The following is a 22965-nucleotide window of genomic DNA, read 5'->3' as shown; positions in this document are numbered from 1 at the left end:
ACAACCTCCATGCCCTTGTACACTATGCCCCTATTAATAAAGCTTAGGATACTGTATGCTTTATTAACCACTCTCTCAACCTGTCCTGCCACCTTCAATGACTTAGGTATATATACACCCAGGTCCCTCTACTCCCGCACCTCTTTCAGAGCTGTATCTTTTATATTGTCTCTCTAAGCTCTTCCTACAAAAATGAATCACTTCACATTTGTCTGACTTCATCAGCCATTTGTCCATGCATTCCACCAACCTGTCTGTCCTTTTGAAATTTTACACTGTCTTCCTCACTGTTCACAATGCTTCCAAGTTTCGGATCATCTACGTATTTTGAAATTATGATCTGTATGCCAAGGTCTAGGTCATTATTATACATCAGGATGAGCAAGGATCCCAACACTGGCCCCTGGGGAACTCCTCCACAAACTTCCTTCCAGCCCGAAAAACATCTATTAACCACTACTCCCTGTTTCCTGCCGCTCAGCCAATTTTGTATCCATATTGCTACTTTCCCTTTTATTCCATGAACTATAACTTTGTTCACAAGTCTATGTGTGGTAGTGTATCAAATGCTTTTTGGAAGTCCATGTACACTAGATTAACAGCATTGCCCTCATCAACCTTCTCTGATAAATCTTCAAAAAAACTCCATCAAGTTAGTTAAACATGATTTTCCCTTAACAAATTTGCGCTGGTTTTCCTTAATTATCCTGCATTTGTCCAAGAGACTCAAATTATTGTTTCTAGAAGTTTCCCCACCACCAAAGTTAAACTAACTGGTGACTGATCTGCAGTTGCTGGGCTTGTCTTTACGCTCTTTTTGAAGAAGGGTGTAACATTTACAATTCCTCACTCTTCTTGGGCCACCCCTTAGTCTAAGGAAGATTGGAAACTTATGGCCAGTGCCTCCACAATTTCACCTTTCACTTCCCTCAGTATCCTTGGATGCATCTCTTCCGGTCATAGTGCCTTATCAACTTTAAATATAGACAGCCTATCTAGTGTGTTAATTACCTCCTCTTTCACCATGGCCTGGGTAGCATCTTCTTCCTTGGTAAAGACAGATGCAAAATATTCATTTAACACATCAACTGTGCCACCGACTCCATGCGTAAACCCCCTTTTTGTTCTTGATCAGCCCTACTCCTCCTTTTACCACCCTTTTACTACCCTTTTACTATTTATATGCCTATAGAAGACTTTGGGATTTCTTTTTATGTTAGTTTACAGTCTCTTTTCATACTCCTTTTTTGCCTCTCTTATTTGTGTTTCACTTCCTCTCTGAACCTTCTATATTATCCTGGTTCTCCATTGTATCATCCACTTGGCATTTGTCATAAGTATACTTTTTCTTCTTTTTAATTTCTACCTCTTTTGTCATCTGGATTAGTTTACTCTACCTTTCCCCTTTTGAGGCAAAACACCTCGACTGAGCCCGAACTATCTCTTCTTTGATGGTAGCCCATTGTTCAGCTATCTTTTTTCCTGCCAGTTCTTACCCCATCGAAGTTGGCTTTTCTCCAGTTCGGTATTCCTACTGTAGGTTATTCTTTATCCTTTTCCATAGCCAACCTAAACCTTAAAATGATCACTTTCATCTAAATTTTCTCCTACTGATATTTGATCAACATCGCCTACCTCATTCCCAAGAAACAGGTCCAGCAGTGCCCCCTCTCTCATTGAACTGGAAAAATACTGCTGTAGAAAATTTTCATGAACACACTTTAGGAACTTTTGTCCCCCTCTGTCCTTTACACTACTATTAGCCCACTCTGTATTTGGATAATTAAGTTCCCCTATTATAAATACTCTATGGCCTGAATCTTCAGCTTGGCGAGCGAGGGTGGGGATGTAAAATGATGCGGGGTGACGTCAGGCGAGTGTCCCAATGTCACCGCGTGTCATTTAGATTTTCAGTTCGGCGGGTACGCAGCCGACTCGCCTGCCAAACTGTCAAAGGCCTATTGAGGCCATTTAAATATCAATTAAACTAATAAACTGAGCTGCCCGTCCAACCTTAAGCTTAGGCGGCCTTCACATTTTTCATGGAGCCTCATCCAAGGGCGGGATGAGGTTTCATGAAGAGTTTATTAAAATTTTGAGAACGTAAACATCAGGGAGATTTCTGCGCTCTTTCGCGCGCAGGCCCCGACTCGGGGAACCCCTCCCCGGCCTGCACAGGGAGCGCTCAGCACTTCCGGGTGCAAGTCATGCTGGGTAGACCTTAATTGGCCCGCCCACGTAAAATGGCGGCGCAGACCCGATCGGGGGTGCCAATCAGGTCCGCACCCGCCTCCGCACAACCCCCCCAATGGGGGGGAAAGTTCTCCCCTATAATTCTTGCAGTTCTCTATAATTTCCTTGCAAATTTGTTTCTCTACATCTTTTCAGAAATTGGTGTCCTATAGGTTATACTGAGCGATGTAATTGCAACTTTTTTTTCCCTTAGCTCTAACCAAATAGATTCTGCCCTTGCCGCCTCTGGGATACCTGCTTTCTCCATCACTGCAATGTTCTCCTTAATCAATACCTTACCGTTTTTCTTCCTTTCTTTTCTTTCATGAACACCTTGCATCCAGGAATATTTAACACTCAGTCATGCTCTACCTTGAGCCAGGGCTCTACTGCAGCCACAACATCATATTTCCAAGTTCTTAGAGCTGCACTCATCCAGACAAGTGAAGAGTATTCAATTACATTTCTGACTTGAACCTTGTAGATGGTGGAAAAGCTTTGGGAGTTGGCGGGTGAGTTACTCACTGCAGAATTCCCAGCCTGTGACCTATTCTTGAAGCTACAGCATTTATACAGCTGTTTTAGTTAAGTTTCTGGTCAATGGTAACACCCAAGATGTTGATGGTGGAGGATTCCACGATGGTAATACCATCGAATGTTAAGGAAGTGGGGGAGTTGGACTCTGTCTTGCTGGAGATGACCATTGCCCAGAACTTGTGTGGCACAGATGTTTCTTGCCACTTTTCAGCCCAAGCTATGATGCAACTCATAGGCTGTGCAAAGCACAAGAGAAAATGCAAAAAAAATTTAAAAAGCACGTGGTGAGAAGGGTCTAAAATGGAAACTAAAATACTAGAGAAACACAATTTGTCTGCCCTGCTGAAAAGCTGAACAATGTCCTAGGCCCAACCATCTTCAGCTGCTTCATCAATGACCTTCCTCCCATCATAAGGTCAGAAGTGGGGATGTTCGCTAACGATTGCACAATGTTCAGCGCCATTTGTGACTCCTCAGATACTGAAGCAGTCCATGTCCAAATGCAGCAAGACCTGGACAATATCCAGCCTTGGGCTGACAAGTGGCAAGTAACATTCACGCCACACAAGTTGTCAGGCAATGACCATCTCCAACAAGAGATAATCTAACCATCATCCTTTGACATTCAGTGGCATTACCATCACTGAATCCCTCACTATCAACATCTTGGAGGTTACCATTGACCAGAAACTGAACCGGACTAGCCATATAAATACTGCGGCTGCAAGAGCAGGTCAGAGGCTAGGAATCCTGCAGCGAGTAACTCACCTTCTGACTCCTCAGTGCTTGTCCACCATCTACAAGGCACAAGTCAGGAGTGTGATGGAATACCTTCCACTTTCCTGGATGAGTGCAGCTCCAACAAGACTCAAGAAGCTTGACACTATCCACGACAAAGCAGCCCACTTGATTGGCACCACATCCACAAACATTCATTCCCTCCACCACCGATGCACAGTGGCAGCAACGTGTACCATCTACAAGATGCACTGCAGGAACTCACCAAGCCTCATTAGACAGCATCTTCCAAACCCATGACCGCTACCATCTAGAAGGACTAGGGCAGCAGGTACATGGGAACACCACCACCTGGAAGTTCCCCTCCAAGCAACTCACCATCCTGACTTGGAAATATATCGCCGTTCTTTCACTGTTGCTGGGTATACCTAGCGGCCATTGCCTGCCACGATAGTCTCCGACTTCCTGCAACCCTGAATTGGATGAAGTGGTTCTGGAAATTGAATGAGTGAGTGAGAATGATTATAGTACCTTTGATGTCCTCAGAATTTCCCACAAGAAAATGTGCCTCTCATGTAATAGAGGAAAATGCCACAACAAGTTCCCACAAATGTCAATAAGATAAATAAATAAGATAGTGAATCTGTTTATTGGTAGTGTTATTTGAGGGATAAATTTAGCCAGGGAACTGGGAAAACTTCCCTGCTCGTTTGGATCAGTGCTATAGGATATTTGACATCCCCCTGAGCAAAAAGACAGGACCTCAGTTTAGTCTTATCCAAAAGTTAGAACCTCGAGCAATGCCATGCCAACTCAGTACTGAGCTGAGCTCTCAGTCTAGATTATACATTCTAGTTACTGCAGCAGAATTTGTTGCCACAGTCTTCGAACTCTGATATGTGAATGCTATCACCGTGTCAAGCTGACAGAAAGGAGTCCTGCAATCGTCTACTTTGTGTTTGGTCTCCTCAGTGGAGCCGAAATTTCGCACAGAAGTACAAGTTACAACCTGCAGAAGTTGGGATTATGGAAGCAATGAACAATGGTATCCTATTGGTATTCCAATGGTATTCTTTTGGACAACAGAGAGGGGAGAAGAAATCGTGAACTGCATTCGATTGCAGTTATATATGTCTATATGTCAAAGCAACTCAACATTCAAACTTTCACTTCCTTTTGATGTCCTGAAGTTCAAATTCTCTTTCTGTATGAGCTCTTTCACTTGGCCTTGTAAATTCAATTACTTAAATCTTGGAATCCTCCACTGTGCCTATATTTTTCTGCATTGCTGAAGTCAAAAATAACTAGTTAGATTTTGAATTCATGTGTAAGCTACCAGTACATTATAGTGCACTGAACCACACAGGTCATGGTTTGATTCTTGGTACAGTTGACCTCAGCACTCAGGGCTATAGAAAGAAGATAAGAATGAGTCCTACACTTCAGTGCCTTCCTCTCTTCCCTTCCTTTAGCCCAACACTGGCATTTGTGCCTTCAACCATCTGGGTCACATGCTCTGGAATTCCTCCCTAAGCTCCTTTGCTTCTCTACTTCCCACCCCTCCATAAAATCCAGCTCTCTTTCACCAAACTTTTAATGACCCCTTTTGATATCGCCTCTTTCGGTCCAATGTCCATTTTGTCTGACTAATCCTTTGCAAAGTGCCTTTGGGCATTATTTTACATTAAAGAAACTATATAAATGTATTACAAGAGCTCTGAAGAAAAGTCATACGGATTCAAAACATTAACTCTGTCTTTCTCTCCACAGGTGCTGTCAGACCTGCTGAGTTTTTTTCCAGCATTTTTTGTTTTTGTTTCAGATTTCCAGCATCTGCAGTATTTTGCCTTTATCTATATGAATTTATTTATGTATTTATTTGTCTGAATTGTGTGTGTGCATTGTTTATCAGAGAGCAGGATTGAATTTGAGTTTGGCTGTGATGCCTTCCATGATTAAATAGTCTGCCAACATTCATTGTCCAGGATTGCACTTAAACAAAGACTAGGTTATTGAGGTCAGAGGGCTCCTTGTGACTATGGAACAGTACCTAATAAAAGTAAATTACTTTAGGAGAGGAGGAGGAAATTAGGAAGAAAATACAATTTAAGAGAATCTATGTATGTGATCTTATTGCAAGTGTATGGTGTAATAAAATTCTGCAGTTTGTTAACAATTCTTTCTATGCTAGTATCAACTGTTATAATAATTTGCATCTTTATTTAATTAGTAATAATTCAGACATTTCTTATTCTTAGAATCAGTTTGACGAACAGATAAGTTTGTTGAAGAGTGGAACTAAACTGAGTGTGCTTCCAAAGATACAAATCCCACCGCCTCCTCCACATCCTGATGCAGTTGTATGTTCTTACTATTATAATTTCTTTACATTGAATTTTTTGCCTGGATTCATTTTGCTCTAATAATTTTCTATTTCTGTAAAGGTCTGCAATCAAAGTTTACATAAAACCTGAAGTAGTATGTGTTTGGCTCCTTTCATATATAGATGAAGCATTTTCTGGAACAACATTTACAGGCAAAAGCAAACAGTGTGCAGACTGGATTTGGGCAGCTAAAGTCTACCAATGGAAGGTCAACTAATATCACAGGACCAGCAGATTCTTCTACAGCTGTACATGAACAGGTGGGAACTAATAAATCCCATTAGACCAACGACTTCTAGACTAAACTGAGACTACTTGAAATATGGGGCAGACCTTATTCAGTTTGTTGATGATACTTGATGTCTGGTGATTTGTTAATCTCCTAGGTGCTTGCAGCTATGATGTATTTGCAGGAATGTTTGTTGAAGCATTGAGACTGTTGTTCTGATTGTTATTTCTGTTAGTGCTGCATGCTTCAGAATTGGAGTATTTTGACAGTGGTCATGAGTGTGAAGAGCGGGAAGAATATTTGGGCACGGGCACATGTGATAGTTGCCTTGCCATTCTTATGGTGCCTTCTGCAAATGTATCCTGTGATTGTTCAAAGAACCACGAATAATAGGCCTCCTGAGTGAGCTGTCCCCTCCAATATTGGACGCAGTTCAAATCCTTCTGACTTTGACTTATGGGTTGTAAATGCTTTGCTGTGAGGTGAAGGTTTGAAGTTTACTGCAACAAAAACATCATTTGTTTCAGTGACGCTGCCTGGGCCTTATATGTTTTAACACTTATGAAGTAACTAGTTTAAATAGAGAGAAAAAAAAATCCTCTGTGTTCCAGTAGTTTCAGGTTTTTTTTTAAGTGTATGATTTGTTGAGGTTTAAGTTATATACAGATTAATTTTGAGGTAATTTTAAAATCAATAAAGGCTTCTATGCATTAATCCATAGTTTCGAGGGTCTGTCCCAGTATCTGAACAAACCCCATGCCAGCAGTCTAGCAGAGGAGCAGCAGGAGCAATGGCAACAGCAGTAGGAATCCGTGGGAAGAACAGCTTCGAGAGAATTATGGAGAAACTTTCAACATCCTATCCACAGTTTACCAGGTTAATATTAATGGCTCAAATTCTTTGTTCACAGAAGTGTGTCCAATGCAGTTTATTTTCTTCAATACAACTTTGTTTCCCTGGCGCACATATTTGATGGTGATAATTAGTACATTGTCTTAACTCTGAGGTATATTAAAATGAAAATACTATTTCTGTTTCCATTTTAGGAGCTCATTAACGGACTTCTTGAAAGAAGTAAGACTGTCCAATGGCGGATCCCTTTCAGGATTATCCTACGATGAAATTGTTAATAAAGTAGCACGATTAGTGGAATCAAAACTCTCAGAGGTAAATTTGAGCAATTACTGCTTTGGCAAAAATTGGGGGCAAGCAATTGGCAGTTATTGTTTTATGAAGGAACTCATTCCCATAGCAATTAATATTTTTCTTTTCTACTTTCTGTATTTCAGAGCAGCAACAGTGGTCAAAAGAAACCCTCTCATCAATCTGTTTGGCATTTGTCTAGGCAACAGGGGCTTAAGTCTTGGGAAGGAGCCAGGGGACTGGTAATTTACACTTAGCACATAATGTACTGAAACACTAGGATATAAAACTTTGAGACAGTTTATATATATATTTTTAAGAAGTTACAATTCCTCTGTGCTCCTGGCATGAAACTCTGCATTCCCAGCCTGTGATTTCCCACCTTTACAAAGTAATCGATGAAAGAAATCACAGGCTGCCACTGCGCAATTCTATGAGATGCATTCCCAGAATACTTTCATTTGGAATTAACCCCAATGTGATTTGGAAAATTTGTTGCTCATTTGTACTGATTGTGGCATTCATTCCTTAAAAGGGACCTCATCAACAGTTTATTTGAAACTGTCATTGTTACAGTAGATAGTGCTAGCAGTAGCGAATTAAACTCTTGTTCCAAGAGGGCTTGGTTTGAATCCCGTCCTCAAATAATATTGAAATTTCGTGACCATTGATAGGTTCTGTTTGTCTGGGTCTCCATCTTTGACTAGGATGGAGAGGAAGAGGAATAAAATAACAGTGATAAACAAGCACAATTAAAATCTGGTTTCAGTGGCCTGAAGAAGTCTGTGATCTAGACTTTCCTCTCGCCCAAGCTGAAGAAAGATAGCACAGAGATAACACATACAATGTTGAAGGATATCACATTAGATTAAACTTATGTTGAACTTGTAGCCTTTCTTAGAGCTCAAGAAGACTTCAGTGCACAAGGAATACTTTTGGGAAATCACTTACATGTTTTAAGTTTGGATTACGATAGTTATTATTCAGAAGAGGAATGTGTTTAGAAAGAGCCCCAGAATACCAGCTGGACTGTGTTGCATCCAAAGCTCATTATCCCATGGCCTGAATTTTTAACTCGGCGGGCGGGCGCAATCGGCAGGCCCAGGATCGGCCGGGAAGCAGACTGCTGACCGCGATTGGCCCCCGACCACGATTTCACGCTGGCTGGCTGGAGTGGGGGCAGGAAAAGGGCAGGCGAACACGTCAAGACGGGCACTGGCGAGCACGGAGAGAAAGCTCCCTGAAGGCAGAGAGCTGCCTCAGGGAGCCGCAGACCCGAAAACCATCAAATAAAGTTTCAAAAGCTGGAGAAAATTCCAAGCATCAGAATCAGGCACCTGAAGATACAGATGATAAAAATGCTCCCCACAGATTTTTATTTTATTTCATAACGGAAATCTCACCCCACCCTTGGATGAGGTCCAAGGCCGCCTGGCAGATACGCCCTTCCACCAAACATAAAGGTTAGATAGGCCACGAAAAACCAGAGTCAATTGCTCAGTTAATGGGCTTAATTGCCCTTTTATTTGTCAGTGGGCGTGCTTCCGACTTTTGCGTGCGCCCACCAACAAAAATATCGTGCGAGCATGGGATGACATCAGGACGCTCGCCTGACGTCTTCTCGCACAATTTCACGTCTGATCGGGTCAGGCGCGCGCCCACCTGATCAACGTAAAATTCTTCCCCATGTGGACATAAGACACAAAAGATCCCTTTGAGTACATTCAGTTTACAAAACACATGTGTCCTTGCCATTTACCATATGTGAAAGGGATCTTCTGCACATCTATAATTAACATAGCAATTGAGAAGTTCACTGAATGAATAAATGTGTATCAGTGCACTTGAGAGTTTAATTTTAGCTTTAAATACAGAACTGCAATGGCACTGCCAGGACATTAGTCCATTGTGTATAGAGATACTATAAGAATTGTTGCAACTCAAAATAATCCTTATGTTTTGTAGACTGAAGAACAAGACCCTTGTGTGATCTGTCACGAAGAACTTACTATAGAATCCATGCTTGTTTTACCATGTGCTCACAAGTTTCACACTCAGGTATTATCATCACATTTTTCCATTATTAACTTTATTTCTATGACCTATATAGAACAAATAAAGAGAAAGAGGATCCATCACAGTGAAAATCTCTTAATAGGAACATGTCAATAGGGGAGGTGGTGACATAGTGGTATTGTCACTGGACTGGTATTCTAGAGACCCAGGCTCTGGAGACCTGGGTTCGAATCCCACCATGACTAATGGTGAAATTTGAATTCAATAAAAATCTAGAATTGAAAGTCTAATGATGATCAAAAAACCATTGCCGATTGCTGTAAAAACCCATCTGGTTCACTAATGTCCTTAAGGAAATCTGCTGTCCTTACCTGGTCTGGCCTACATGTGACTCCAGACCCACAGCAATGTGGTTGGCTCTTAAAATGCCCTCAACAAGGGATGGGCAATAAATGCGATGCCCACATCGCATTTTTAAAAATCCATTGAGAGTAAAGTGTGGACTGAATCTACATATCTATACAGGTTTTCTTTTAACACAAGAAATTGCAAATCAAGACTGTCCTAAATATATTCTGTTAGGTTGAGGTTAGTCCATTTCTTGCTTACCAAAAAGGTGTTATTGATTTCATCTGAGGTGCCCATAATGCATAAGACACCAGCTCAACAACAAATGGAATATAGGATTTGAATTCACACTGGAAACCACTACACGTAAGAACATGATAAATAGGAGCAGGAGTGGCCATACAACCCGAATCTGTTGCACCATTCAGTAAGACCATGGCTGATTTTTATATCTCAATTCCAAATTCCTGCCCTAATCCCATATCCCTTGATTATAATGGTGTCCAAAAATCTATAGATCTCAATCTTGAATACACTCAACAATTGAGCATCCATTGCCCACTGGGTAGAGAATTCCAAAGATTCACAACTCAGTGAAGAAATTTTTCCTCATCTCAGTTCCAAATGGCTGACCTTTTTCCTGAGACTATGATCCTAAGTTCTAAACTCTCTAGCCAGGGAAATGACTTTTCAGTTTCTCCTCTCATTCTTCTAAACTCTAGAGAATAAAAGCTCATTCTGCTCAACTTGCCTGACAAAACAACTTTCTGATCCCAATCAAACAAGTGAACTTTTGTTGCACCTCATCTAAGGCAACCAAATCCTTCCTTGCAAAAGGAGACCAAAACTGTACACAGTAATCCAAGTGTGGTCTCACCAAAGCCCTATATAATTCCTTACTTTTTTACTCCAACCCCCTTGCAATAAAGACTAACATACCATTTGCTGCCTTAATTGCTTTCAGTTGCCTGCATGTTAACTTTCTATAAATTGGTACAGAACTGATACACACTTATTAAATCTCACTTATGTCACTAGTAAAGTATCAAAAAGCAATTAATGCAAGTCAAAACTGAATAAATCACAATGTTACTTGAGTAATATTATATCTCCTCCTAATTGTAAAGAAGCAGCTGGAGCCCTGATAATAGGTTGATTGCTCTTTCAGCTGATATCTGGTAATGGAATACACAAAAAGGGACAGGTGAAAATTGCCTCAAACAAAGATCTCACTTAAGCAACAAAGTAGATCCGGCTTTCACGCTGGAATAGCTACAAAAGAACACATATCACCAACAACTCTCTTTCATTGAACAAAAACAAAAATGCCTGAAAAAAACTCAGCAGATCTGACAGCATCTGCGGAGAGGGATACTGTTGACGTTTCGCGTCTGTATGACCCTTCATCAGAACTAAGACATATAGAAATGAGATGAAATATAAGCTGGTAGAAGTGGGTGGGACAGGAGAGCTCGATAGAGGGCCAGTGATAGGTGTAGGCCAAGAAGAGACTGCCAAAGGTGGCATAGACAAAAGGACAAAGGGGTGTTGATGGTGGTGATATTATCTAAAGGATGTGCTAATGGGGACATTAAGGGAAGCAAGCTAGTGGCAGATGGCCCTAGTGCGGGTGGGGTGGGGGGAAGGGATTGAAATGGGCTAAAAGGTGGAGATGAAACAACAGATCGAAAAAAATTTAAAAATAGGAGGGAAAAGAAAAAATATAGTTTAAAAAAATTAAAAATTATTGGAAAAAGGGGGATCGGAAAGGATGGAGGAGAGAGTTCATGATCTGAAATTGTTGAACTAAATATTAAGTCCAGAAAGCTGCAAAGTGCCTAGTCGGAAGATGAGGTGCTGTTCCTCCAGTTTGCGTTGAGCTTCACTGGAACATTGCAGCAGGCCAAGGACAGACATGTGGGCATGAGGGCAGGGTGGTGTGTGAAAATGGCAAGCGGCAGGGAGGTCTGGGTCATGCTTGCGGACAGACCGAAGGAGTTCCGCAAAGTGGTCACCCAGTCTATGTTTGGTCTCTCCAATGTAGAGGAGACCGCATTGAGAGCAGTGAATGCAATAGACTAAATTGAGGGAAGTGCAAGTGAAGTGCTGCTTCACTTGAAAGGAGTGCTCGGGCCCTTGGATGGTGAGGAGGGGGGAAGTAAAGGGACAGGTGTTGCAAACTCTCTTTCATTGTTGAGCCAATCGCACTTTCTGTACCCCAACAACCCTCCCACGAAAAGTTTTCCCTACTGCCCCGTCACCCTTTTTTCATTCTCTTTTGTTCTATTTAGATCCCCTATTCTTTATCTAACAGGGAAAAGGTAACCTGTTCTTGGTTGCCTGTTGCAATCTATAACTAGCCACTAGGAGGTATAAAAGTATTGCATCGTTATACTTACATATTATTTTATAGCAACTTTTTACTGAGAAACACTTGGGTTCTGCTAATGGTGCAACAGAAATCTCATGAAATCTGAGTAAGGAATTGTGGGGTGAATTGCTGTCCTATCACATAGCTTTGTATAATGCAAAGCTTGATATTTTACCTTTGACTGGACTGCTTTGCCAGTTATTCTCAGTTGTTCTAGATCTTTTAACTAAATTTATAGCAGAATTAAGCATGGTTTTTTGCTGCACTGTGTATTTCCTACTTAGAATTATAGAACACTGCAGCAAGGGGGTTATAGAACAATACGGATCAGAAGGAGGCCATTTGATCCATCGAGTTTGTGCTGGCTCTTTTGAAGAGTGGTCTAGTTAGTCCCAATCCCTGCTCTTTCCGCATATTCCTGTAAATTTTTTCTTCTCCATTTATCCAATGCCCTTTTGAAGGCTGCTATTGAATCTGTATCCATCACCTTATCAAGCAGTGCATTCCAAATCCTACCAATTCATTGCATCATTTTGTTTCTCATATTGATTCTTTTGGCTAACACCTTACACTTCTGCCCTTTGGTTCCCAACATTTGAGTCATTGGAAACGGTTTCTCTTTATTTATCCTGTCTTTAACCTTTATTAAATCCCCTCTTGATCTTCTCTGCTCTGAAGAGAACAACCCCAGCCTCTCCAGTTAATCCATTTAACTGTAATCCCTCATGCCTGGAATCACTCTATTAAATCTCTCCAAACCTTCCCATCCTTCCTAAAGTATGTTGCTCAAAATTGGACATAATTCACCAGCTGGGGTGTAGCTTTAGCAAGCAAAACTTACTTTTGAACTCCGCTTCTAGTTATGAAACCCACGCCCTGTATTTTTTATTAACTGTTTTGTTAACCTGTGCTGCTACCTTCAAAGATTTGTGCACAAACATCCCAACTCTCTGTTCTTGAACCCCCTTTAAAATTGTATTGTTTGTCAAAATGTGTTACCTTGCACTTTTTTCTGCATTGTGCATCAAACATCTACATGCAAAACATCGACTACACTTCTTTCATCCATCTTCTCTGTTACCTCATCATAAAACTCAATGAAGTTTGCCGACCAAGTTAGCCCTTAATAAATCCCTGTTAGTTCTCCTTTATTATCCAGAGAACCATGGATGACCAGAGATATACAGGTTATGGTGAGAAGGAAAAGAGAGGCTTTTAGCAGGTACGAGGGAAGCAAATCAGCAGAGGCATTAGTGGAGTACAGAAAGTGCAGGGTGGAGCTTAAGAAAGCAATTAGGAGAGCAAAGAGGGGATATGAGAAAGCTCTGGCTCGTAAAAGTAGGGAAAATCCCAAGATATTCTATAAGAATATCAATGGGAAGAGGATAAACAGGGAAAGAGTAAGGCCCATAAAGGACCAAGGGGGCAATCAATGGATGGAGCCAGATGACATCGCTAGAGTGTTGAATGAATACCTCACGTCCGTCTTCACCCCAGAGAATGAGGATGAAGGTATCGAACTCGGGGAGAGAGACTACGAAGTTCTTAAGCAAATTGATATAGGGAGTGACAAGGTATTGGAGATGTTGGCAGGCTTAAAAGTGGACAAATCTCCAGGTCCGGATGATTTGTGTCCCAGACTGCTGAGGGAGGCAAGGGAGGAGATCGCAGGGGCTCTGACCCAAATTTTTAATTCCTCTCTGGCCACGGGGGAGGTGCCAGAGGACTGGAGAACAACTAATGTGGTTCCGCTATTTAAGAAGGGTTGTAGAGATAAGCCAAGGAACTACAGGTCAGTGTGTCTCACATCAGTGGTAGGGAAACTATTGGAGAAAATTCTGAAGGAGAGAATCTATCTCCACTTGGAGAGGCAAGGTTTGATCAGGGATAGTCAGCATGGCTTTGTCAGAGGGGGGGTCATGCCTAACAAATTTGATTGAATTTTTTGAGGAGGTGACTAGATGTGTAGATGAGTGTAGTGCAGTTGATGTAGTTTAAATGGATTTCAGCAAAGCCTTTGACAAGGTCCCACATGGAAGACTTATAAAGAAGGCAAATGCACATGGAATACAGGGTAATTTGATGAGGTGGATTTAAAATTGGCTTAGTTGTAGGAGACAGAGGGCATTGACAGAAGGATGCTTCAGCGACTGGAAGCCAGTGTCCAGTGGCGTACCACAGGGATCTGTGCTGGGTCCCTTATTATTTGTCATTTACATAAACAACATAGATGACTATGTGGGGGGTAGGATTAGTAAGTGTGCGGATGACACAAAGATTGGCTGGGTGGTTAACAGTGAGGTGGAGTGTATTGGGCTACAGGAAGATATAGACAGGATGGTCAAATGGGCAGATAAGTGGCAGATGGAATTTAACCCTGAAAAATGTGAGGTGATACACTTTGGAAGGAGTAATTTGACAAGGAAGTATTCAATGAACGGCATGACACTAGGAAGTTCTGAGGAACAAAGGGACCTTGGCGTATGTGTCCATAGATCTCTGAAGGCGGAGGGGCAAGTTAGTAGGGTGGTGAAAAAGGCATATGGGACACTTGCCTTTATCAATCGAGGCATAGATTACAAAAGTAGGGAGGTCATGTTGGAGTTATATAGAACCTTGGTGAGGCCACAGCTGGAGTATTGTGTGCAGTTCTGGTCATCACATTATAAGAAGGATGTGATTGCACTGGAGGGGGTGCAGAGGAGATTCACCAGGATGTTGCCTGGGATGAAACATTTAAGTTATGAAGAGAGGTTGGATAGACTTGGGTTGTTTTCGTTGGAGCAGAGAAGACTGAGGGGCAACCTGATCGAGATGTACAAGGTTATGAGGGGCATGGACAGGGTGGATAGGGAGCAGCTGTTCCCCTTACGAGGGGACATAAGTTCAAGGTGAGGGTCAGGAGGTTTAGGGGGGATGTGTGGAAAAACATTTTTACCCAGAGGGTGGTGACAGTCTGGAATGCACTGCCTGGGAGGGTGGTGGAGGCGGGTTGCCTCACATCCTTTAAAAAGTACCTGGATGAGCACTTGGCACGTCATAACATTCAAGGCTATGGGCCAAGTGCTGGTAAATGGGATTAGGTAGGTAGATCAGGTGTTTCTCACGTGTCAGTGCAGACTCGATGGGCCGAAGGGCCTCTTCTGCATTGTGTGATTCTGTGATTATCCATGTTTGTACAATTTTCTGTTAATTTTAAAAACTGTCTCCTCTTTCCCCCCGCCCTCCACTGACTTTAAACTGACATGCATGTAATTACCAGGTTTACCCTCTCCCCTTTTTGAACAAAGGTGTAACATTTGTAATCCCCCAGTCCTTCGGCTCCACCCTTATATCTAAGGATTGGAAGATTATGGCCAGCACACTGCCAAACTTTCAAGTACCTTCTCTTTATCTCACCCAATACCCCAAAATCTCCATTTACCTTGGCTTCGATAAAGTCCTCTTCCTTGCTAAACAGTATTGAAAAGCACCCATTTATTATTTCCAACCATGCCTTCAGATTCCACCAATAGATCTCCATTTGTCTCCCTAATTGGCCCAACCACTCCCCTGCCAAACCTTTCAGCATGCCTATAGAAATGAATTCCCTTTTATGTCAGCTGCCAATCAATTCTAATTGTCTCTTTGTCCTCCTGTTTTCTTTTTCAATTCTCTGTACTTTATATGTTCAGCCTGTTTCTCACTTGTACTATCAGGCTGACATCTGTCCTTGCCCCTTTTTACTTCTGTTATGATCCCAGCTGATGTTACTACTGGACAAGCCAGATCCCAGGGTGGATAGATCCTAATTTTTATTTTTTGTTTAGAAATGTGGAGAGTGGCTACTGAACAGAGTCATGGGAGTCAGCTGATGAACTTTTAACAAAACAATAAAATATTTATTTGGAAAGAAAAGATGAACTATATTACAATACTCCTTCACAATTATACCTTTCCAGAGATATACAGGTCTGTAAGGATGACAAGTTAGACAAGTTACAAAAGCTATCATATACTCTCATGTTCACAGGAAGTGCACATTCCGTGTAAATCAATAGGTGACCTGTTCAGACACCCAACACTCTGAAACCCCAAACAGATGCTATGGATCCCTCATCAACTCCCACAGACGCTTGTCACACTGTGAGCCAACCGGTCTCACTGAACTCTGTCTTTCAAACGGGGGTTTCCAATCCCCACCCCCGAAGAACTCGCTCTGGAATCTTCTCCCAAACAACACTTTCTCTTGGATGCCTTCCACAAGGGTCCACCTCCAGGGTTTCGAACTCTCTTTCAGATGTTCCTCTCCCCTGGATCACTATGTGCATTCGAGCTTTGCCTTCCACACACACTCTCTCAGATACTCAGCCATGCCAACAGAACACCACTGCTTCACATGCCTATGGTAAGGAGTCACCAATCTTTTGGCTGTCTCTTCGAATCTTCTAGTTTCTTGGAAAGTCTTTGCTTTAAGTCTGTGTTCTGGAGCTTTCTCCCTTTAAGCTTGGAGCCTTCCCCTCTGCTCCTTACTTTCACTTGCACTGAACAGGACCTTGTTCAGATTCCTGTTCTTCTCCCTTGACTTCACATCTTCCTGGGATCTTTCTCCTGTTCCACTCCCTGGTTTTGGGACTTTTCTTTGTATTCTTTAGAACCTGCTTCCTACAGTTCCCTCTCCAGTGTCCAGCTTCTGCTGGCACCGACTTCCAACTGAACTGAAACTACTTTTCTGTTTTTCTCTGTCTCTGTGGGTCCCTCTCTCTGGACACCTGTTGCTAGGCAACAGCACAATTTTTCTATCTTGTGTTTGTTTTAACTTCTGTTAAAGAGTCATAAAACCTCATTGAAATGCAGGCATCTTTTAAAGTGAAACCAAAATTCAAGTTCCATCCTTTCTCAACACACAAGTACAGAATTACAAATTAAAATTAAACTTAAAGATATGCCTAATTCCTTACACACGCAAATACACCTATAACTTAAAACTATCTCTAGTTCCTAACACTTCTTCATTCTACTCTGCTCTCCAATTCCTTCATCTAGGGAGTTCTGGCTTTAATCACCTCCCTTCTCCCCCTTTTTGGGAATGTAACAAGGCTGTACCTGAATGATATTCAAAACTATATCCTCTTTAAAGGTTGACCATTGCTCCATTACATTTCTACCTGCTAATAAATGACTCTAGTTTACACCAGCCAGATCCCTCCTCAATTTACCTAAATTAGCTCTCTTTTAATTAAGTATTTTCATTTTATATGCTCCTTGTCCTTCTCCATAGTGTCAGCCTCAGATGATGGTACACTCCCCTTGTAATCAGGAGGTTGTGCATTCGACCCAATTCCAGACATTTATTCACAAAAATCAAGGCTGACTCTCCAATGTAATACTGAGGGAGCACTGCACTGTCAGAGGTACTGTCTTTAAGTCAAGGCTCCATCTCCTCTCTCTCAGCTGAGCTTAAGATTCCATGGCACTATTTCAAAGAAACGCAGGGAAGACCCTTGTCCTGGTCAATATTTAACCTTGAATCAACATCGTTAAACCAGATGATCAGGCCATAATCATGCTACTTTGGGAGCTTGTTGTGCACAAAATTGACTGCTATGCTTCTTAGGTTGGAAGATTTACTGCACTTTCAAAATACTTTGTTGGCTGTGGAGTGCTTTGGGATATCCTGAGGTCATGAAAGGTGCTATACTTGTGTTTTATGAAAAACCTTATGATCCTGTGGTCATTATTCCCAAGATACTTCCCCCAGTGTGACATTCTCCACGAGCCCCCCTACATTCCCCAGGTCTTGATCCAGTAATGCCTCCTCACTGGACAGGAAAGGTACTGATCAAGAAAACATTCTTCAGACATTTCTCCTCTCTCTGCCCTTAACACAATCATTGAACCCAATATCGGGGTAGCTAAAGTCTCCTATTATCACTACGCCATTGTTCATGCACCTCTCAATAACCAATACTTCAGAAATCAATGTTAATTGTGAATTTAATCACTAATTAAGTAAATCGACTAACGGCCTTTTTTCTCCATATAGTGTATTGGACCATGGCTGAACGAACAGAGGACTTGTCCAACTTGCAGACTTCATGTTGTGCTACCACAAGAATTTCCAGGTCTTCCCAGTAGGAGCATTCCTCCATTGTGAACACCTAGCCAGGCAGAGTTACTGATAACATTAGTAGATGTATAAAGCAGATGAGTTTATGTGTAAGGGAAGGAGGAATTCTAAGGTCTAACAAGTGTTAAAAGCCTCCAGCCTCTAAGTCTCAAGTTGCTGCCTACGTGAACTGAAGTGAAGAAAACTCACTCTGAATTTGATTGTTCAGGGTATACTTTGCCTGTGTAATTGGGATTTAGCTTAAGCGGGTAAGCTGAGAATTAGCCTTATAGTAATTTGTAAACCTTACTTTGTAATTTGTACGTGCTTAAAATAATTTGTTTATGAATAAAGGTTTAGTTTTGTAAGAAACCTATAAGACTCGGTCATCTTATTACCACTGAAGTCAGGGCATATTCTAGAAATATATACAAATTGTAAAATAGTTGTGGCAGTTGTTTCAAGTTTCCCTCTGGGATTTGAACAGCTCAGCAGTTACCATCTGCTGTGTCATAACAGGGATTTACATTAAAAGGGTGAAACATGTATAAAGGAGAATGAGACTATGTGTTAGGGAAGGCATTGTAAGATCTAACACAAGTGTGAGAAGCCTCCAGTATTTGTGCATCAAGCCTGCTGTCTTCAGAAACCAAAGCTGGGAAAAGCCACTTTGAATTCTACTGTTCAGGGTATAGTGTTGACTTGCCTGGATCTGTTTAAATCTATTATTTTTTTACCTTTACATTAACTGGGGTATAACTGGAAGCCAGATTAATTACAGGTTTTAGGAGCTATTGGTAGTAGTAATTTGTAGACCTATGTATGTGCTTGAAACCTTTTCTTTTGTTAATTAATGTTTAATTTAGTTTTCTAAAAAACCTCAAGTCTTGGGGCAGAATTTTCCCGTTGGCGTGCGGGGGCGGGCCCCGTATGCCGACGTGTAAAATGACGCACAGTGACATCAGGCGAGCGTCCCGAAGTCACGGTGCGCCATCGCGATATTTCGGTCGGTGGGTGGGCGCGCGATGATCTCTGATGTGTGCCCGCCATTAATTAACAGGCCACTTAAGGCCCTTGAGGCACCGATTGACAGCGATTTTTCAGGCCCCATGCGACCTTCAAGTCGTCGCATGGGCGCAACAGGCAGGCAGGTAGGACACATTTATATAAACATCATCCACTGGCGGGGTAAGAGGGGTCACGAATCCACTCAGTCAGATATTTAATTTGGAAAGTTTCTGGTATTTGCCTTTGTGAGCAGAAATACTTCAAAACTCATACCAGCTGCTTGGACAGGATCACAACATTCAGGTCAGCACTCGACAGTGAAGGTCCTTTTTGGGGCCTGCAGGTTTCAGGAAGCCTTCCCTTAGCCTGGGAATGGGAGTTGTGCTCTCCTCTGGAGGCAGCTCCTCTGAGGAGAAAGGGAGGGCCAGAAGGGGGAGAAGGCCAGGAGTCCACATTCAGACTCCAGGGGAGCCACCTTTGGGACCAGAGGCGCAGGCACAAGGGGCGCAGGGCCAACAGGAAGTCCAAGGCAGAAGGGGCCGCAAAAGACGCCACTATCTTGCTGCCAGGGTATACAGGCGGCAAAGCAGCTACCTCAATATGTCTGAGGTGCAGTGCGAAAAGAGGCTCTGTCTCTCAAGGGAGACAGTCACCTCCATCTGTCAGATGATAGGCCCTGAGATCTCTGCTAACTGTGTGGGTGGACACCCCATGCCAGTGTCTCTAAAGGTCACAGCTGCCCTCAACCTCTATGCCTCCGGCTCTTTCCAGGGGTCGGTAGGTGATCTTTGCGGTGTCTCCCAATCAGCTGTGCACACTTGTGTCAAGCAGGTTACAGATGCTCTGTTCAGGCGTTCATTGACGTTCATCCACTACTGCTGGGACCAGGCCAGCCAGACACAGCGAGCCAGAGGCTTCGCGGCCATTGCTGGCTTCCCCCGTGTCTACGGTGCTATAGACTGCACACGTGTCCATCAAGGCGCCAGCAGGTGAGCCCGGAGCCTTCATCAACAGGAAGGGCTTCCACTCCATGAACGTGCAGATAGTGTGTGATCACAAGATGCTGGTTCTACAAGTCTGTGCAAGGAACCCAGGCAGCTCCCATGACGCCTACATCCTCAGACACTCCCAGGTGCCGGGGCTCTTCAGTGCTCCAGCCCGGCTGGGTGGATGGCTGCTGGGTGACAAGGGCTATCCCCTGCGAAGGTGGCTCATAATGCCTCTCCACCATCCAAGAACAGAAGCTGAGCAGCGGTACAATAGGAGCCATGTCTCCACAAGGGCTGTGATGGAGAGAACCATCGGTCTTCTCAAGATGTGCTTCTGATGCCTGGACCATTCAGGGGGCACACTCCAGTAACCCCAAGATCTTGTCTCGGTGATAGTGGTTGCATGCTGCACTCTCCACAATCTTGCACTGGAAAGGGGGAACGCTGTGGACGATGAAGACATCGACGCGGTGGCTGCAGCTGCACACGATGAGTCCAGCAGTGAGTCCGACGATGAGCACGCACAGGGAAATACTGAGGGGGTAGACGCTGACCCGGGCATACTCCAGGGAGACCGGGACAACCAGGAGGCTTTAATCCAACAAACCTTTAGCTAGAACGCCACATATGGACCTCCAACACAAGCCTGTGCTGCAGGCTCCATACTCGATACCTGAGTGCAAAACCTGCCTGGATAGGAACATTAACTAAGGGCCTTATCAATAAAGCTCAGTGTGACACAACTCACTCATAACATAAGAACTACACAAGAACTAGGAGCAGGAGTAAGCAATTCAACCCCTAGAGCCTACCCCGCCATTCAATATGATCATGGCTGATCTCATTTCAGCCTCAACTCCAATTTTCCGCCCTCTCCCCATAACCTTTCAACCTGTTACTAATTTAAAATCTGTCTATCTCCTCCTTAAATTTATTCAGCATCCCGGCATCCACTGCACTCTGAGGTAGTGAATTCCACAGATTCACTACCCTTTGAGAAAAGTAATTCCTCCTCATCTCTGATTTAAATCTACCACCCGTTAGCCTAAAACTATGGCCTCTCATTCTAGAATGCCCCGCAAGGGGAAACATCCACTCCATGTCTACTTTGTCTATCCCCTTTAGCATCTTATTTACCTCAATTAGATCTCCTCTCATCCTTCTAAACTCTAGCGAGTATAGACCTAAACTGCTCAATCTCTCCTCATAAGACAAGCCCCGCATCTCTGGAATCAATCTAGTGAACCACCTCCAATGCAACTACATCCTTCCTCAAGTAAAGGGACAAAAACTGTGCACTGTACTCCAGGTGCGGTCTCACCAATGCCTTGTACAGTTGCAACAACACTTCCCTATTTTTATACTCTATTCTTTCAGCAATAAATGCCAAAATTTCATTTGCCTTCCTTATTACCTGCTGTACCTGTATACTAGCTTTCAGTGATTCATGCACGAGGACACCCAGATCCCTCTGCACTGAAGCATTCTGAAGTTTCTCTCCATTTAAATAATGAGTCGCTTTTTTATTCTTCTGACCAAAATGGATAACCACATACTTATCCATGTTAAACTCCATCTGCCAAATTTTGGCCCATTCACCTAACCTGTCCATATCCATTTGTAAATTTCTTATTTCTTCATTACAACTTACTTTCCCACCTATTTTGGTGTCATCTGCAAATTTAGCTATCGTACCTTCTATCTCTGAATCCAACTCATTAATATAAATGGTAAATAGTTGGGGCCCAAGGACCAAAACCTGTGGCACCCCACTAGTTACAGCTTGCCATCCAGAAAAAGACCCATTTATCCCGACTTTCTGCTTTCTGTTGGTTAGCCAATCCTCTATCCAAGCTAATATATTACCCCTAACTCTGTGTGATCTTATCTTGTGTATTAATCTTTTGTGCGGCATCTTATCAAAAGCCTTCTGGAAGTCCAGATATACTACATCTACATGATCCCCATTATCCACTTTGCTTGTCATGGGTAAACATCATGGGTAACCATCCACATGCAGAGGAAAAGAATCACCCTCAGCCATGGTCACATGTCTAAATTTAATGATATAACAAAATGAACTTAAGGAAATAAAATGACAAAGATGTTAAACAGCACACCAACTAATCATGACCTCATTGCGGGGCAACACAAAAGCACCAGTGAGAAACCCATGGTGTGCCTAAGGTGCCTTAAATTTACGCTTTCGGGTGCTACGTCTAGGTGCTCCCCACTCGCTGGCACTGGCATCTGAGACAGCCTGCTCATTCTGCTGTCCTGTTGGCCTCGATTATCTTGGCAGCCGTCCTCTGGTCCGTGGAGCCTGTGCTGGCCCCGCCTGGCATCTCCCCAGCTGGCATCTCCCCAGTCGCCGCAACCTCATCGGATGCAACGGTCACTGGCAGAGGGACAGAGGAACTGCCGCCCTCATCCGGAGCGCCCTGAGAGGAGCCCGCAAAGATGACAGGCAGCTGCTGCGCCGATGTGAGGTCACCGGACCTCCCTGCTCACTGTAGATGGATGGGCAATGAGCTGGGAAACTTAGTGCCCAGACCATCTCCCTCACTGGCACTGACCAGCTGAGGTCAATGCCGATGTGAGAGCTTGCTGGTCTGAGCGCATCCCCAGGAAGCCCTGATTGGTCTCCAGGAGGACCCTCTCCACGAGAATCACCACTCCATGGAGGAAGCGTGGCGCTCGGCCATGAGGCTCATTGCATCGGCGATGGTCCACGTGGACTTCCCCACCACAGAGACCAAGCCAAGCATAGCCTCATGTATCTCCACCAGATTCTCCCACACACCCTGCTGGACTTACAGCATTTACTGCCTCACAGATGACTCCAGAGGCACATCATCAGCCACCGACTGAGCATGTGCCTG

At 43.2% G+C, this 22965-nt stretch overlaps 1 protein-coding gene across 8 annotated transcripts in view; it reads left to right on the top strand.

Moving 5' to 3' along the window:
• The window catches only part of LOC144691685 (E3 ubiquitin-protein ligase DZIP3-like), a 113258-nt gene extending 94800 nt beyond the window's left edge, over window positions 1-18458 (top strand). For all 8 annotated transcript variants that reach the window (XM_078560020.1, XM_078560024.1, XM_078560023.1 and 5 more), the window contains 7 exons: window positions 5766-5867; window positions 6014-6151; window positions 6842-6996; window positions 7167-7287; window positions 7410-7505; window positions 9229-9321; window positions 18024-18458. In XM_078560020.1, coding sequence (XP_078416146.1) covers window positions 5766-5867; window positions 6014-6151; window positions 6842-6996; window positions 7167-7287; window positions 7410-7505; window positions 9229-9321; window positions 18024-18134 — 816 coding nt within the window. In that variant the 3' untranslated portion in view covers window positions 18135-18458. The remainder of the gene's footprint in view (window positions 1-5765; window positions 5868-6013; window positions 6152-6841; window positions 6997-7166; window positions 7288-7409; window positions 7506-9228; window positions 9322-18023) is intronic.
• The last annotated feature ends 4507 nt before the right edge of the window (window positions 18459-22965 follow it).

Source organism: Cetorhinus maximus, chromosome 16 (assembly GCF_964194155.1).
Source record: "Cetorhinus maximus chromosome 16, sCetMax3.hap1.1, whole genome shotgun sequence".
Classification (NCBI taxonomy): Eukaryota; Metazoa; Chordata; class Chondrichthyes; order Lamniformes; family Cetorhinidae; genus Cetorhinus; species Cetorhinus maximus.
The sequence above is the reverse complement of the archived record's forward strand: the minus strand, read 5'-3'. Positions and strand labels throughout refer to the sequence as shown.